Raw genomic sequence first — 15872 nt, 5'->3', positions numbered from 1 at the left:
ACATAAGTACAATTGAATAGAATTCAAATTGAAATGAAGAAAGAGTAATTAATAAATACAACACAGTCACACAACCAAATTAATGCAACACACGCTTTGCAACAAAACATAACGACACAATTCATTATGACTAATTATTCCTATAAATCTCATGATATGTACAATAATTTTTCTCAACTGATTTAATTTTTTTCTACTTAACAATTTGAAAAATTACTTTAAATGTAATTCCGTTTAAATCCTACGTATATATTAAAAAATCAAATTCAAGATATATATTGTTTGCTACATCAAAGTAAATGTATATTTTGAAATATATACACGTGAAGTGGTACAATAATCTTAATAATTTCTTGTAGTGTACATGTTTAGTATTTAAAGTCCCCTCATAATGGTATCCCTTAAAATCCATCTTTGAGCATCATAATAACAAAAGAAAATATTTTTTGCTGTAATAATAATTTTTATCATGCCTTGCCAAGTAGCTTGAATTCAACTCATCATCAGCGGTCTTCACTAGTTTTTCATGAGAGCCACACTGATAGGTCAAAGTCAATAGGAGAACCCCAAAGTATCAAAAGTTACATCCAGTCATAAATAGCATGTCTGCTTACACACAGCATTTTGTCAAATCTACATATATTTTTATGTTACTTTAACTCAAAAAATTAAGTAATCTATGAATATGCAAATTAGTCCCCGCCTTCACTTAATCACACCAGCTCGGACCATAAATATGAATATGCAAATTACTTCCTGCCTTCACTTAACACACCAGCTCAGACTATAGATATATATGTAAATAGATTCTGCATTCGGCAGTTCCAGGCACATAGCTGATGGTTTCACCATATATAGTGTGGGAGAGTTGCGCGTTTGCACCACATATTTGTTTTCTGATGTTAACAGGCTACAGCATGCACACTGCATGTGTGAGCAGCGCAAAAGTAGAGCTGAAGCAGCAGTGCTACGATCATTTTAAGCCCAAAATACACTGCACGGTTTTTACAAGATCATTACCTTATCACACTGTGCGACATGAATCATTTAAACTTGGGTACGACAAGCATTTGGACTGTACGTTGATGACATGGAAGCTTCAACGGCTGCGTCACACATTAGCGCAAAGTCACTAGCATGCGCTAGTGGTAAACAAATACCGGTACGCAGATCGTAGCAGCAAACACACTGTGCGTTGATCATGCCGAATTTCTGACACTGTCAGAAAACGATCGTAGGCTATCTTTGGACGCAAGATCTTCACCACTTTAATAGAACAAAACCTGTGGAGGTCTTATGTGTATAATACAGCCAGATTTCATATTTGGATAGGATTTAAAAACACCTGTAGTTTAAGCCTGGCTTAAAAAATACAAACATAATTCAGGATAAGTTGGCTGTACACTTATGCCGAGTTCAGTCTGCACGATTTTAGCCCTGATTTTGACTCGCCGAAAGGTTTTGAGAAATCGCAGACAAATGCCCGAAATCACAGGCAAATCGATGCTCGTGCACACGAGTGACAATCACCAGTGTTGGGGTAACGCATTAAAAGTAATGCGCATTACGTAATAATATTACTTTTCTGAAGTAACGAGAAAAGTAACGCATTACTTTATAAATGTACACATTAATATTTGAGTTACTTTTTTAAAAAAGCAATGCGAGTTACTTTTTAGTTTAATTAATTCAATTTAAAAGTAAAATACTGTACTGAATTAAACTGAACATATTAACGTAAAATTATGCACTGAGCGAGAACAGTTTGAGTCAAAAACAGAGATGGCATGCCAGAGCTTGACATTTTTGCGATCATAAAAAACACCTTCAAGGCCTGAAAGAGATCAAGCCTCAGCCAAGTAAGAAAAAGTAACGCAAAAGTAACTTAAAAGTAACGTAAGCATTACTTTCCATGAAAAGTAACTAAGTAACGCAATTAGTTCGTTTTTTGGGGGAGTAACTTAATATTGTAATGTATTAATTTTTAAAGTAACTTTCCCCAACACTGACAATCACACAGTGTGAATTATCAAAGATGTGATTTGAGAGAATCGCAGACGAGTTGCCGACACCCGTGAGATATCTGGCATGCTAGATATCTGGACCTGTCGGCGATTCAAAAGCATCCCGTGTGAAATGTGTTTTGACTGAAAATAACATCGGCGATGACCTACAGCCAATGAGAGAGCAACATACAGGACAACTGAAAGTTCTGGGAGGAGTCTCTCCAAACATTTCCTCCTTCATAATCTTTCTTTATTTCTTCTTTCTGCTGCAAATGAGCACAAATTTGTATGATACGCTTCTTGCGGGCTACCATTTTTAAGAATAATCCCATTTTTAATAAAAACTCCGGTCTTGCATGCGTGACCTCGCATTGTTTCCGTGTCACTTCTCGCGTGTGTTTGGTTGTGAGACGTAGTTTGCGGACCGGGACAAAGTTGTTGGCGATTCTTCCTATGGTAAAGTCATGCAGTGTGAAACCCCCTGTCGCCAATCCACCATGCAGTCTGAAACAGCAGCGACTGAACTCTACCCCAGATAGTCACGCAGTGTAAAAACATCTGTGACCCGACTAGTTTGAAAACCATGCAGTCTGAACTCTGCATTAATTTACTGATTTCAATTTTGTGTGGGTTCCCATGCAGGTGGGACTAATTTGATCCCTGTGGATTCAGACTCACCCTGAAAGAACCCCCAGAACAAGGTTGAGCATGAAGAAAGAGCCAATGATGATGAGAGGGATGAAGTAGAGCCAGTTCCAGGTATTCCCTGAGGCATCGTTGGCCTGGAATAAGAGTGGAAATAAAGGATCAGAATTGAATAGCAGTAAGAAAAGACATAAGGCGTCGAAGATCAATTTTATCAACTGTAAAAATCAACTTAATACATTTCACAACAGAACACCAATTTCTGTGCGACCACATTCCTCCTTATTTACCAGAAAGTTGCTTTTGTGTAAGGCAGTTTTCAGCCTCAAAAACAAGTGAAATGTAAATCCCATCATACTTTGAAGACGCTTTTGCTACACATGAGTGACATTGACAGACAGCTCCAATCCTGGGCCATTTATGAGCCATAAAAAGTAAGCTAGACAGATTTTTACCAAGGATCTTTTCATGTTTTTCCCCCTCAGATATGGGTCTGTGAATATGACAGAGTCTTGCGATACACTTATTCAACACATATATACAGATATTTTCATGTTCTTTCATATTTCTCTATTCTTCAACTCTTTCTGCTTGTTCTTTTACAGCTGTTTCTACGGCAACCGCTCCTTGTCTTCCTCAATTTCTTTATTGTTCCTCTTGTAGCTTTAAAATTTTATTTTTGGCAAGACTGTTAAAGCAGTCAGAGCCAAATGTCACTGCCGCATTTTTTCTCCACTCCTTTCAGTATTAAATTTATAATACATCTCAATTGAATTTGCGCCTGATTTTTCAAACTGTAATTTATTTATTACAGTTAAAGTCTATATCCTCTCCTGTTTCATGCATCTGAATTAAAAATGACAGGACAAAAGTATATCTTTAGTAAAACGTTTTTTTTTTATATAAAACTGACACCAAGCTTAGCTCAGCACAGGGTATGTTGCCAGATATACAGTATATGTGGTTTGAATACAAATATGGCATATAACAGTTTTATTCTCAATTATACTATTTTAAATTTTGGCAACAAATCAACTTGTGAGATTAAGTTGTCAACAAGATCAACTTGTTTTTATAAAGCAAGTAAAAAGTGTTTAGGTCAAATTACATAACAGTATTCATCAAACAAACTTTAAAACACTACTACAATAATAAAATGGAAAGCAAATGCATCTCGTTTCTCTCTTACATAATCTTCCTTCCTCTATGTAGAGATAAAAGAAAATTCCCAGACAGCATATGAAAACAGCTATACTTGTGAGTCTGGTGCTTATGCCACCAAAGAGAATTAGAGATTTGATTCATTACAGTACAATCACACATTCATTAACAAGACAACAGATCTTCCCATCAAGCAAATGTTTCTCTTAGCTGAAAACAACATTACACCTCTTTATTCTCAGTATTTAAATGACATTATTTTTTCCATTATTGCTTTTTCTTTCTCATTAACATTAATAAATGGAACAGCTTGCATTGTGTGGCTAAGGCTCAGTTCACACTGCAGGTCTTTATGCTCAGTTTCTTTGTTTTGCAGAAATCAGATTTTTTTTGTTGCCATTATCATTTAAATGCGATTGCCATCAGTCATGTGTGAACCGTATATGTCCCTGAAGCGACCCACATGCGCAGAAGACGACGTGACATCAGACACTGTGTTTGCGAAACATGGAAGCTGCTTGTAAAAGGAGGATTAAATGTGATGGCTGTTTAGACTGAAGTTGCATTGCAATATGTCAGATATATACAGCGTGGAAAATAAGTATTTGACACATTAGCATTTTTATCAGTAAGGGGATTTCTAAGTGGGCTATTGACACAAAATTTCCACCAGATATTGAATTCATACAAAGAAATCAGAACATTTAAGTATACAAGTTGAGTCATAATAAATAAAGTGAAATGACACAGGGAACAAGTACTGAACAGACTTTATTTAATACTTTGTCAAAAAGTTTTTGTTGGTGATTACAGCTTCTAGACGCCTCTTGTATAGAGAGACCAGTCGTCTGCATTGCTCAGGAGTGATTCTGGCCCATTCTTCCACACAAATGGTCTTTAAATCTTGAAGGTTCCTTGGGCCTCTTTTATAAACTTTGCTTTTTAGTTCTCTCACTTGGTCATTCAAGCAACTTGATTTTCTTTTTTTGAAATCACTTCATTGTTTCCTTGGCCTTGTGTTTGGGATCATTGTCTTGCTGAAATGTCCACCCTCTTTTCATTTTCAGCTTTCTGGTAGATGGCAGCACATTTTGTGTCAATAGCCCACTTAGAAATCCCCTTACTGATAAAAATGCTCATGTGTCAAATACTTATTTTCCCTGCTAATTTAGGAGAAAATATGAAAGTGGCCTGGGTCACATTTGGACAAAAAAGTCAGATTTGGGCCACCTTTGCCTGCAGCGTGAGAGTAGCTCAGAACGACTAAGTGATTGAATAGATTTGATCTATAGACTAGGGGCGCAAACCATCATTTTGGGTTTAATAATGATTGTAGGGATTTGGTAAAGACGCGCAGTGGATAATTACTGCTGAAAAGGTGTGGTCTAGTTATTTTTGCAACTGACCTTGTTGTATATGCATTTCTAGGAGTTTCCCTTTCAGACGTAAAATTTATGGGACGAGAGCATTAAAATGATTCACGCAATGCGATTTACTAATGTTTGCGCTAGGGATGCTCGAAATCCGAAAACCGAAAAAGAGGGAACCAAGGCCGAAAAACCGAAACCGAAACACAGACATAAATTATTATGCCAATTATTATTACAAATGCATTTATGGCTATCACTGTGTACTAACTTTACTAGGGGTGTGTGACGGATCACAAAACTCACGGTTCGGATCACATTACAGTTTTTGAGGCACGGATCGGATTATTTTTCAGATAAGCAAAAAGGGGGTGGGGAAAATCTAATAACAAATAATGAAATTGCAAACATTTTTAAAAAAGAACAAAGTTGCACATTAATAAGAGCATTAATAAGGGCTATAAGGGCATTAGCACATTAGCGATTAAATGAGTCGAATTAAATGAGTCATAACACTGTCTTTATTGTATAAATTAAATATATTATTATTTTTAGAGCTTCAGAAGTGATTTTCTCTTTGTCATGGGTTGTTTGATTAACATTAATGACACAGACTTAATTAGGTTAATTGAGGTTACTGTCTCTTTAAATAAGCAGAGACTGGTTTCTGACTGTAATCTATACATACACTTAAGACATAAACAAATGTTTTTATTAGAAAAAGAATACTTTGGAGATAATTAATGTGCCCTGTCAATAACAGAAAGATTTTACGTTCGCTTGTTTGCGTCTCACTTGTGTGTGCACTATTTGAGGGCACTTAAACGCGCGCGCACACAGAGACCGAGGGCAAATCCCAAACAGCACAGCATAAAAACGTTACGTTGTTTTTCATTGCTTTATTCGGCACATGTATGTTAATAGACTATACAGTACGAGACACATTTGCGCGACTCTCGCTAAAGTTTACACATCAAGAGTTCTGATCTTTGAAGGTCATACTCACTATGATGATCACGTCTGGATTGGACACATTCAACCGCATGTGCCTGTACAGACAACTGCTCACTTTAGCGCCTTTTTGCGGTTAAATACATCCACACCCCATACATGTTGCTTCAGACAAGCAAGTGCAGGTCGCGGTTTCTGTTTGCGTCATCACAACATTTCGGCCGTATTGTTTCGGTGATAAAAGTATTTCGGCCGAAACCGAAAATGCTCTTTTGGGCCATTTTCGGACAAAAATTTTCAGTGGCCGAATATTGGTCGCATCCCTTTGCGCGTGTGATATTACTGTTTTTGCATCATTATTTAATGCTGAAAAAAAGGTTTTGCAGATGTGGTGTCTAAAATACCACAGCAATTTTAAAAAACGTAGATGCCTCCTGCGCATCGACTGAAAATTTGAGAGCACAGAGAATAAGAAAGAACGGATACAAGCCTCTAATTTTCCATTGATGTGAAGTGTCAGTGTCCAGGATAATCGCATTATCTCTATAAGAGCCAAAGTCTGGATAGTACTATCAAGGAGGATTCATCCCTTATTAGACCTCTCATCAAGGACCCCAGAGGACACCCTGCAAGATTACATTTGTGGAGGATGCCATCTTACAAAGGAGAAACAGACATGTATCCTCTGCTGTTTTCTATTGAGAACCCATCCTGTGGCCTTTACTGTCATAACTGCAGCATGCTGTAATTTAAAATCAACACTGTTTTCAAATCTGTGGTTTGTAAAATCAAGACTCTTTCCACAAAGGAAATCCACAGAGCACTAAAAAAGCTTTTTGGAGATTCATAATGGCAACGTGATTGGCACTAAACAATACAAAATAAAACCAGATATTGCTTCATTCAATATATTGTTCCCAACAAAATAGCTATTTAACTCCGGCACCAAATGCGGTAAAAAACAATTTGAGTACGGTACAAACAAATGGGTTTTGTCTCATAGGTGGCTGCCCTTCCAGTAAACCACATGACCAGCATGGACTTGGCTCCCTCATGTGGATTCAAAAGTGATCCATCTCCCATCCCTTTGGGGGTATTTTTAAACGTTTAACAGCAGATTGATCAATACATCTATCGTGCTAACAATGCTGTGTGCCAGGGAGAGTGGTCGCACTACACCAAACAGATCACAGAGTTCAGTACTGCTCCCTGACCACTGGCCCCGGGTGCACTGCAGTGTTTAGATAGGTATAATAACTCGGGGATATTCTTAAATACATCTGACACATAAAACAATCTCACACAAACAAGGCAAATGGCTGGTGGTTCAAACTGCAAAAAAAATCACTCTGTCTGGATTAAATTTGGTCTACACTTTTAAAAAAAAAGGTTCCTAAATATTGACTAAAAGATTCTCTGGGGATCCAAAAACTGATCTTTAAAAAATTCACTGCACATGTCCCAAAAATAATACATACTAGACTTATTACGCAATTTCGCTGGCTACTCTTGCAAATGAGCTGCATGCTGATTGTAGCCTATCAGAGCTCCATTAGAAATGAGAAAATGAGGTACAGTGGAAACATATTGATCTCCAGAGAGAGGCCACTCATTTGATACGTATATTCCTCTCGCCGGCCCGATCCCGGCAGCGAGAAGACCTAATTAGAGAGGAGATGGGGGAGCTTACATGCGCAATTGCTCTTTACCATTTATTCCTGAAATGAACCGGCACACAAGCGGCTTTTCTGTGCAGTATTATTTGATTGCGCATTGTATGTTTAGTAAACAACAATATACTGTATGAATATGTGTTTTAAAAGCCCTGTTACTAACTCGGGAATTGTTCTTATTTTAATCTCTATCCACATCTCCCCTATCTGCCTGTCTTCCTGTCTACTGAGGTTAAAGATCTGTGAGAGAATTGTCTCTGGGGAAGATCTGAAATGGGGAATGTGATATATAGTGAGTATACCATTAGAGCCCCCCCAAAGTCTCCATTTTTCTTTTATGCAGTGCAAGTCATCAATTTATTTAAAGAGATGCTTGTCTGCACCAGCACAACCCTAGTGTGCGTTCCCCCTGTGTTTACAACAGCAACTATTTGCGTTTACTTTTTGTAGGATGACATCATCATGTAGTGTACAACTAGTTACAAACCTACATACAATCACAGGCATCGCAAGTATGCATTTTATGAAAATTTCATATACAATTAGGGTATCGAATTTGTATTGTGTGTGTCTAACACACAACTATAAGTTCATGTAGTACTATAAGTACATCTTTTGTGGAAAACACAAAGAGCTCAGATGCAAAACCCATCTAACATGTTTTCTTGTAAATTAGCATTTTTATCAAATTCGTAAACAGAGGCTCCAGATAAAGAGAAAAGGATTTTTTCATTACTTTATTTGCCAAGTGTATTTTAATCGTCCACACGACGATGTGACATTAATACGGTACTCCCTCAAAAGATTACATCCAAGAGCTCTCATCTTCGAAGGGATTAGGGCATAGGAATAATCACTTTCGATTAGGATTCACAAACTGATTTACAAGCTAGGGAACTCATTGAGACACAATGAAAGTTTTTAAAAACAGTTTGAGCATGTGGATGTGTGTGTGTGACCATTCACTCCAGTGGCAGCTTTTTCCAGTCACAGATATGTTTAAAGAAGTCTTCCTCACTAATTAAAAATGACCAGTAGGTGGCGGAATGATACAAACGTCGAAGCAGTTACTGTTATGTTATCAGTACAATATCTCATGGCTGGGAAGAGCTCTTAGCCAATTATATTCCAGAACCAGAAAGAACTGTTGTATAAGTATATATATAGCTCAAATTGAGTCAACAGCGTTTTTTACAACTTTTACAAAAGTTTGTCCGACCTCCTAACTCACTTTCTTCCAAGCAAGATCCTTTTAATTCCTGTTTCTATAACTGTTTGCCGCTTGAATATTTTAAGTTTACTCGCTTCATTTGCGCGTGAAAGCTGCACGTGAAATTCTAGTCATCGAGACATTCACACGGAAATTCGCGCCATGGGAGGGACTTCTGCGACTCCGCTCTCTTCCTGTAATCACATCACTACTAGAGCAGCTTAACGCATCGCGTTTTTCCGGCAAAGTTCAAATTTTCCAACTCGCGCGTTTCTTGCGGCAATGCTACATTAGTGCGAACTACACGCGCGATTGAGGCGGAATCGCATCTACCGCCGTCTAAGCGCCTCATTCGCGCCGCCAGACCTTCAGACGCGCGTCAACGCATCTTCACATGGACTTAACATAAAAAACACTCGCGCTTGACACCTCTACCACGGCTGGTGTGAACGCATCATAAAAGTACATACAGCGGCAATGATTATGTCCTCTATTGTTGTTTCGTGTTTCTGCCTCAGCTCGCCACGTCCTAATCACGTCACTACTAGAGCAAGCTCGCATCTATTTCAAAAATTATTTCACACAATTCAAGCCGAAGAACAGACATTTAATCTGGAAAGGCAAGTTATTCAACTAAACAATAGCACACAGAACAGCAGGCTGAATAGGTGTCCGTACGTTAACTTAATACAAACAGTTATTTACACGATACACAATAGCATACTAAACTTACCTGGAAGGCTGAATAGTCTAAATTAACCGAGCAAGCCAATGAGCATGAAATTCAGAGGCTCGTCATTCCACATCACTAAATTCATTGAATTACATTAATACAGGAGCAGCATATCGCGCACACTCGCGGCTATAGACAGTAATTTTGTCTTTTGCCTCATAAATGTCAAAATTAATTCATGCTGACTTACAAGGCGCACCTTACTATAAGACGCAGCATCAGCCAAATTATGAACAAAAAAACATGTCTAAAGGGGATTGCACACCGGCTGCGCAGGTCTAGGACAACTTGGAGGTATTGTAAACCGGAAGTGCACATTAAATAGCGCAAGCTTCGTCAGATAGCGTCTACTTCAAAATGCAAAGTATATGTTAGCAGCCAATGTTAATCGTTAATGATTTGGGACAAATATAATGTTATTTAATGTTAAACTATGTGTGTGGCGCGACAAGGATTTGAGTAACTTCCTGAGTCAAAGCTGGGCGGCGCGGACAGGCGCCACCTGGCGGCGCCGATGTGCGTATACTCGTAGAAAATGTGTTCGTTTTTGTTTTTAGAACCGCGCGGTGCCAAGCTGCGTGGCCGGTGTGCGATCCCCTTTATAGTCCGGAAAACACGGTACATGGTAGTGTAAATGCTGATTTCACTTATGGATACTCACAGCACCATCAAATTTACTAGCATAAAGGTGTTAAACTTAGAAACCATCTTAAAGGTCAGTGTGAGGAGAAGCATTATCTAGATAAAGATCACAAAAAGATGCTCCTGATCATATTTGCTGAGTCATATTTGCCTCTCTGACAGCCCTGCTGCAATAAATTATAAAAAAGCACATTCTCTTTACTCTACTGGGCCATCAGAAGGCAAGCCGTAGCCGTAGCAGACCATTAGCCTCGTGTGATATCATGTTGCAGTAGCCCTTAGCTAACCACAGGACCATTAGAGTCTATCCGTCTATCATATCCCGATTATTCAGAATGCTGCTTATCACTTCCAAGACCAGATGCCTGGTTTATCATACCATTTAAACAAACATACACTGTTCATACCATCTCAGAATACAGATGTACAGATAAAACTAATTAGTCAAAACATAAAGTATGGTCATAGTATGTTATGTTACATGTGATATCAGGAAACAAAGTTATGCGCATGTGATGACAAGGAGGTGCAATACTCCATCTACCCCTGTAAAACGAATCCCGTCAGGATAGGGCACGAGAACCTAGTGCAACCATATGGATGTCATATAAATTATTATGAGTCATGACTACAAACTGCCAGAGCATGTGCTTTCCGATCCTGATAACATCTTGCACTTCCATGGCCATCAGCTACTGAGCTACTGTTATGTACTGTAAGATAATGGATGGGGATGAAGAGTGGAAGGGACCTTTAACAACGGGATTTCAAACTAATGACAGGAAATGAGAGATGCCACCACATGGGCCAGTTTCTTCTCCTTTCCAGCATCTCAATCAAACATGTCCCCGCATTAGCTTTCTGACACTTACTAAAGACCTTTTATTCATTTTGCCTTGCTGTCTGACTTACACACACACTCTTTCTATGATAGATAGCGGACCGGTCACAGATTCTAGATACCCTCCAGAAGCACACGGCTAAATTCAACACTAATAGCTTCATGGAACAAAGTGTGATTAATCATTATATTTTTGGCCTGGGTGAGAGGAAGGAAAGACACTAGGTAATTAAAAACCAGACATAGAGATTATTCATCTAGATGAACCGTGGCACCCTATAGCAATGGATCAGAAATGAAGTGAGCATAATTCACTGCTTAATTGACAGAAGCGATTTTAGACACGGCCTATAAAGAGAAACATGACACCGTGGAGAAAATCTGCAGGATGGAGTCTAATCAAGACAAACATTGTGAGATCATACCATTGAGCTGTCTCAGCCTCAGACGGCACGCTCACAGACATGAACCATTTACATTTCAAATAAAATTGTTTGACTGGCTGAAGCAAAGTAATGTTAACAAGGTATCAGGTGGCCAATATGAGCATTTCAAATAGAAAACTACTCACTGGATTTGCCAAAGCATGCGGTAATAAGGTCTGAGGCATCAAGTCTTTAAAGGATATTTACAGTCATGATTGAAGGATTAAATAATTTTTTAGCAGTTTTGTTAGTGTTGGTACGATTTTACAACTATTCACAGAAAGAGCAGTGCTATTATTTACATTTTCTACACTCTCACAGCGCAGTTTTTGGCTGCAATACGCAACTTTATTTTGAAGCAGGCAAATATAACAGCAGCTAGTTACAAGTTTGCCTAAAGACAAAACTGTATTTCAGCCTGATCTCACAAGAATTCGTAAAAAAAATTTTTTTTTGGCCATCAGGGTTTCCTGCAGCAATTTGCAGTTCGAGCGGCCCGCCTAAGCTTGGAAACCCTACCACCTTAACTAGGTCAGCCAAAAACAATTTCGCTGCACAAAAGGCCGTCAAGTGCATGTCGGAGAATAGCGCGGACGCACCTGACACCGCGAGTGGGCACATGCCGAAATGAGAGAATGACGTGGTCTGTTTACTCTTACTCAAGTACATTTCTAGTAAAAAAAGTACTTAAACTTCACCACATTCGACGGTGATTCAAGCTCCAACCTGAAACAACAAGTATAGCGGTAAGTTGTGAGACAAGACCAAGACTCTAAAGGGTCGAGACCGAGTCAAAACCAAGACCAAGACAGGCCGAGACCAAGTCAAGACCAAGACCAGTGCAAGTCACTGCATTAAACACTTATGATAAAATGTGAAATATGCATATGATTAGGCACTTGTGTGTTGTCTGTGTGTGTGTGTGGGTCGTTGTGTTCATCAAGAAAAGCATCGTAATTTAAGAATTTTTAGATATTTTTACTGAAAACAAGACAAAAATACCAAGAACTTTTTTTCTTGAAAATATTTTTTTGCAGTGTACCATCTATTGTGGTCTTGACCGGTCTTGAAAAAATTCTGAGTCCTCTTTGTATGAGACCGAGAAGAGACCGAGTAAAAATGCGGTCGATTCCAAGACGAGACCAAGACCTTTAAAAAGTGGTCTTGAGACCGAGACCGGTCTTGAGAACTACAACACTAGCGGTAAGTGTCACATTAATGTCTATTTGAACACTATTAATCGTCATTTCACACACTGTCACACTGTTTTTGTCATATGCACTCTTGTGCAAGCGATGACAAATCCTGTAAACCTTACAAACAACACACAAACCTAAACAAACTGAACAGCATAATGTAACAACGTCTTGCTTTTATACACAAATCCGGACCCTAACGTGTAGAGAGAATAAAGTATGTTTTTAAAAATAAAAGAATAAAGTATGTTTTTAAAGAAACATGTATTAAATGTAGAGTTGATTTGCAAAAACAGATAAGTTCCATACTGTATGAAATTCTAAAATGATCATTTTTAACAAGCTTCTATATTTATCATCAGTAACTGCACTTTACTGATGCAATTACTGATGTAATGACTGATTTACATGGCAATGAAACTAACCTATTCATGTAAAACATGATAACAAACAGACACACACATTCTTTTTTGTTTACTGTTTGCTTGGTAAACAAAAGGCAGATGCTGACAGGTTTGTGTTGTGAACATGAAAACAAATACAGAGTTAACCATCAGAAAAACATCTGTGTGTTTGAGTTTTTTTCTCAAATGACACGTTATGTGATGTTAATGTACCCATTGCAGGACTGAGATAGGCTGTTTACTTTAACTTTAACTTAGGTTTTACGTATATAAGCAAAACAATGACGATAATATCTGTGATTTTGATGATAACTATGTAAGCTAATGGCAAAACAATAAAAAAATTTAGATAATAGCGATATTATGCATCCATTAAAAATGTGTGTGTGAAAGAATTATATTGTTCTAGTTTCCTCTTACAATTAATTAATATGATTAATGTTAACAGGTTAAAGGCGCTCTAAGCGAATTTGTGCGACGTCACTTTTTGTTGATATTTGAACTGTTTTCAAACAAACAGAGCATAGCTAACTCCAATCAAAAAAAAATCTGCGGAATGAATAAAATTTTTAAAAAGCACATATTTCAAGGCTAAAAAACAACGTTATTTTGTGTATTTGGTATAATACAATGTGTTAGCGTGGTTTATGGTAGACTTTTTTCCACATACAGTACCATACATTTTTGTAGCTCCAGATTTCTCTGTCTTCCTGAAAAGTTTTTTTTGTACAAAACTGTCCCTGATTGGCCAGCTAACCTGTATGTTGTGATTGGCCTGAATACTTCTGATATCAGCCGGAAATGTGACGCTCCTTACCATGTTTGAAAGATTTGCGCACAAGGAATTTTGATAATGTCGATCTTCTCTACGTCACTCTATGTTTACTTTGGGGTTTGTACCTTTTGCATATCAAAACATGTCGTAGTGTTTCGGTCGAATAATAAGTACAATTAACTGTAATTAATTATAATGTACTTATATACACTTACACACCAAAAAAAATGTAAAATCGTGAATCGGACCATTGGTGCTCTTTAAATCCAATTAGTCTTCGCCCATTATAATGTTGCTGCAGTATTCTAAAACTCAATTCTCCAACTCGATTATCAGCATTTTTGTCAAATCAACATATATTTTTATGTAACTGTAACATTAAAATTTAACAAAATTAAGTTAACCAATTTCAACTTGTTTTTATAAGTTATCTCAACGTGTCACAGGTAAAAACTTAAACTAGTAGGTTGAATGGTCTTGCAAAACCAAGTTGTTTAACTTCATGCTGCATTTTTTTTTACAGTGGTTATGACTATGTAAAGCCAATAAAACGGATACCAGCACTGGCCTTACATAGAGAAAGAAACACCCACGGGATATACTGTGTGACCTTTTTCTGGAAATTAGTCCGCCTAGAAAAGTACAACAACCCAAACCCATTTTTGTAGGAAGTGATTTAACGCAAGTACAAGCACCTTCATTATTACTTTGAAAAGTGTTGAACTGTAAACGCAATTTCTGTTTGACTTTACAAACTAAAGGACTACTTGAAAATGTTCTCTTTGCTTATAAATTCATAATTAAATTAACAATATAATAGGTGATAGAAAATTCACCAGTGACATGTTGCCAATACAGCTTGCACCTGAAACAATTGCCTCAGCAAATAAATGTTTGTGTATCAGACTCACATTGTAAAGGATATCCACCCATCCTTCCATAGTGATACATTGGAAAACAGTGAGCACAGCAAACAGGATGTTGTCAAAGTTAGTTATGCCAAAATTCGGGCCAATCCAGTATTCTCGACATATGCTGTCATCCCCACAGGTCTGCGCTGGTAACTCAGGCCCACAGGGGAATTCGGATGTCTGTTCCCCTGCAAGAGCAACATTACTGTAAGCAATCGTGCCATTTTAGTAATCTTGAAAGCAATTTGAGATTGTATAAGTATAAGTGCTTATAAAAACTATAAGCTAAAACCTCATGCTTACATACCGGTATCGTTTCTGAAGCAGGCGCGGTGAAACTTCCCCATGTAGAAATCTAGCCCGATGATGGCAAACATGAGGATAGCAAAAAAGAGCAGAAGACCTATCTGAAGCAGAGGTATCATGGCCTTCATGATGGACTTCAGAACCACTTGGAGACCTGATCGGCAAGAGAGAAAATACTACATAATTAATAATGACACTTACGTTAATAAAGACAGCCGTGTATGGCTGAAAATAAACTCTACACAAGTAAGAGTGTCACGATTTCGAAGTCACAACCTCAAACTTCGAATTAAAAAATGGAAACCGATTCTGAATCGATTTTCATGTTAATTTCTAAAGATCGATCTGTAACTCAGAGAATCGATTTAATAATTAATAACTTAAACTTGCCGCGTCATTGAATTCACGCGAGGTGGAAGGACATTAAAACAACGAACATAGCGGTCAGTAACGTTAAGCAAGCGGTTGTTTTGAAAACTCTAGAAACGCTCAAAGCTGCGATCTACATGTAAAATAATCCACTCATAACAAATGAACGAGTTATTTGTGTAATTTTTATAATAAGCGCCATGCAGTGAATCCACCGCGAGACTCCAGTGAAACTCTCTCTCTCCCCCTTTGTGCTC

The 15872-nt window shown here is 37.9% G+C and overlaps 1 protein-coding gene across 10 annotated transcripts in view; it reads right to left on the bottom strand.

Moving 5' to 3' along the window:
* The window catches only part of cacna1ba (calcium channel, voltage-dependent, N type, alpha 1B subunit, a), a 160375-nt gene that overhangs the window by 102158 nt on the left and 42345 nt on the right, over nt 1–15872 (bottom strand). For all 10 annotated transcript variants that reach the window (XM_073861032.1, XM_073861035.1, XM_073861033.1 and 7 more), the window contains exons 5-7: nt 15248–15400; nt 14941–15128; nt 2685–2788 (exon numbers count right to left, since the gene is read on the bottom strand). In XM_073861032.1, coding sequence (XP_073717133.1) covers nt 2685–2788; nt 14941–15128; nt 15248–15400 — 445 coding nt within the window. The remainder of the gene's footprint in view (nt 1–2684; nt 2789–14940; nt 15129–15247; nt 15401–15872) is intronic.

This window comes from Misgurnus anguillicaudatus, chromosome 22, assembly GCF_027580225.2.
Source record: "Misgurnus anguillicaudatus chromosome 22, ASM2758022v2, whole genome shotgun sequence".
Classification (NCBI taxonomy): domain Eukaryota; kingdom Metazoa; phylum Chordata; class Actinopteri; order Cypriniformes; family Cobitidae; genus Misgurnus; species Misgurnus anguillicaudatus.
Note: the sequence above shows the minus strand (reverse complement) of the source record. Positions and strands in the feature narration are given on the sequence as shown.